General features: G+C 48.0%; 1 protein-coding gene across 15 annotated transcripts in view; it reads left to right on the top strand.

Annotated features, from left to right (window-relative positions):
* The first annotated feature begins 103 nt into the window (after window positions 1-103).
* Window positions 104-2,569, top strand: part of FUBP1 (far upstream element binding protein 1) — a 35,721-nt gene continuing 33,255 nt past the window's right edge. For 10 of the 15 annotated variants that reach the window (XR_008202396.1, XR_008202399.1, XR_008202398.1 and 7 more), the window contains exons 1-4: window positions 168-186; window positions 291-440; window positions 1,362-1,452; window positions 2,411-2,473. Coding sequence is in view for 11 of the 15 variants with exons in the window: in XM_052666741.1 (XP_052522701.1) it covers window positions 327-440; window positions 1,362-1,452; window positions 2,411-2,473 (268 nt within the window). In the remaining 4 variants the exon portion in view is untranslated. Of the gene's footprint in view, window positions 187-219; window positions 441-1,361; window positions 1,453-2,410; window positions 2,474-2,569 lie in introns of those variants that run through there. The other 5 variants (XM_052666748.1, XM_052666745.1, XM_052666747.1 and 2 more) reach the window with 3 other exon arrangements.

The raw sequence follows: 2,569 nt of genomic DNA, 5'->3' as shown, positions 1-2,569 counted from the left end.
AGCTGTTACCACGTGACGCTTCTAGCCCTATCCCCGTACGTCTGCTAAACCTCGCGTCGCTCTGGAAACACCACAGGCTTTTCGCCGGCCCGCCGCTGCTGAAGGGCACCCCCTGGAGGCCCCGCTGGCGGTTCCGAAGAGTAAGGCCGCACACCTCCGATGAAATCTCGCCCTTCCCCGCCCCAGGTCTCGCGAGGTTCTCCCGCTCTTCCTCCCCCCTCCCCGAGCACGATGCAGCGCAGGAATGTGAAAGGCTCCCGCCCGCCGCCATTTTCTTTCTTTCTTGGCAGGCAGCGAGCGGGGCAGGAAGCGGTGGCGGAGCGAGTATGGCGGACTATTCCACGGTGCCTCCTCCTGCTTCAGGCGCACCCGGGGGAGGCGGCGGTGGAGGTGGAGGAGTGAACGATGCCTTTAAAGACGCGCTGCAGAGAGCTAGGCAGGTGCGTGAGGAACGCGGCTCTGCAAATCAATGGGCGCCCAGGGCAGCTCCCGGCCGGGCCTCGGCGCTTGAGTTCGGGGGGGGGGGCGGTGAGGAGAGGGCCTCCGCCAGCTCCTCGGCGCTGTGGGGGGTTGGGGGAGCGGCGTCGTCCCGTGCCCACACCTCCCTCCGCGCTGCTGGTCCGCCTTCCTCGGGGCGGCGAAAGGTTTCCCGGTCAGCCTCCGGCTGCCTCCGCTCCGCCATTGCTCAAGGGGCTCCGCGTCGCCGCAGGGCCTGAGGGGAGGCAAAATCTCGGCGGGCGCGGCGCTTTATCGCGGCCCGGGCTCGGCGCGGGAGGGCGGCTCCTTTCTCGGCCCCGTATTGTGTCCCTCGAGGCGCCCGCGCTGCCCGCCGACCTGCTCGGACCGGTTGGGAAGGCGCGGACTGAGGGCTGCGATTCGGAAATTCTTCAGCCCGAAGTTCCCTTTGTAGTTGTTGCGCTACAGGCGATGCTTTCATGATTTGTCGGGCAAAATTTTCGCCTCGTCCGGTAATAACTGATCGCGGTTTGGGCGACGTTTGAAGAGCTGGCGTAGTCGGGACTGGCTCCGGCAGTCGAGCTCTCCGACGTGCCGCAGTCTTTCTTGAAGAACGGGCAGGAAAGGAAAAGCCCCATTTAGGAGAACAAAGAGAGAAAAAGTTTTTATTATTTGAAGAGTACGGGTTGTTTAACCGATTAAGTGCTTTGGCGTTAAAGGATGACCGCGGTCTCCTGGAATACACGAAAAAATTAACCTCTCTTTGCAGAGCTGTTTTAGCAGCAGCTTTCCATCTACTTGTTTTGGGTCGTTGTAGTTTGTATCATTTAAAGAGCTTAACGTTGTTCGGAAGACCTGCTTGTTGTTAATTGTTACTTTTTCCTTCATGTCTGCCTTTTGTTTAGATTGCAGCAAAAATTGGAGGAGATGCTGGTACATCCATGAATTCTAATGACTACGGTTATGGAGGACAAAAAAGACCTCTTGAGGATGGAGGTATGCACTCCTTACTGCTGCATTTATTTTTGCTCAGTGTGGCCAGGGTGCCAAAAAGATTTCAGGTGCTGTTTTTTGTTTTGTTTTCCATAGCACAGTAGAAAAGCATTTTGTTCCCTTTATAGATCATGACATACTTTTTCATTTTCAGTTCAGTGGGGAAACTTATTTTAAACTACATAAGCCTGCTTTAAAATACTGTAAAGTGTGGCATAAAAACTATCGAAAAAAATGTGTGCTAGGGAGGGGGGCAGACAATTTTGTGGCTGAGAAACGCTTGTTACAGGTATGTCATTGAAGTCTTCTGTTTCTTACATCTGACAGATTACAGTTTCCAAATGGTAATTAGAATGAGAAGTGGCCATTCTTTGGGTTGTTTCATGTACTTTATTATCACATAGGTTCATTTAATAATATTAATGAATTTTATTGTAAAAGCATAGGACTTTAAAAAAAAAAAGACAGGAAGGTAAATTTTCTACTTTGTTGACATTTTCACTTAGTCTAATATTAAAGTATATGATATATACAAGATCATAGTTAAGTCTCCTAGTTTGTTGCAGATTTTTGATTTCCTTTATACTGTAATAAAGATTTCTCCTGAAGTGTGTGTGTGTGTCCTCTTCTGTCTCTTACTAAGCAGCCAGTTTTAACTGAACAGGGTTTGATATGTTTAGTATACTCACAAAATCCTGGCTAAAATATGGGAAGAAATCTCTGAACTTGTTGAAATGTTCTCATAGGTCTTACAAAAGGGCAATGCTTTTTTTTTTTTTTTTTTTTCCTTTGAGAGGATTGAAGCTCAGTCTACAGAATGTAACTAAGGCTTTATATCAGGAGTTCTTGTGTCCTGTAATAAAGTTTTTTTTCTATTGATGGTGAGGTTTTTAATATACAAAAATGAGCTAATGATGCTTCAGATGATATATGTAATGTATTCTTTTTATTTTATGTGTAGATGGCTCTTGGACAAGTCCGAGCAGTACAACACACTGGGAGGGAATGCCCTCTCCTTTTAAAGGCAGGAATTTTTATTTATTACCTGTGTTTAGTATGTAAACATGACATAAACTAGTGGATCTTTCTGGATAGACACAAATATTTCTTGGAATATGTG

Source organism: Tympanuchus pallidicinctus, unplaced genomic scaffold (genome assembly GCF_026119805.1).
Source record: "Tympanuchus pallidicinctus isolate F22 unplaced genomic scaffold, pur_lepc_1.0 scaffold7, whole genome shotgun sequence".
Taxonomy (NCBI): domain Eukaryota; kingdom Metazoa; phylum Chordata; class Aves; order Galliformes; family Phasianidae; genus Tympanuchus; species Tympanuchus pallidicinctus.
This window is presented reverse-complemented; position numbering and strand designations above follow the sequence as displayed.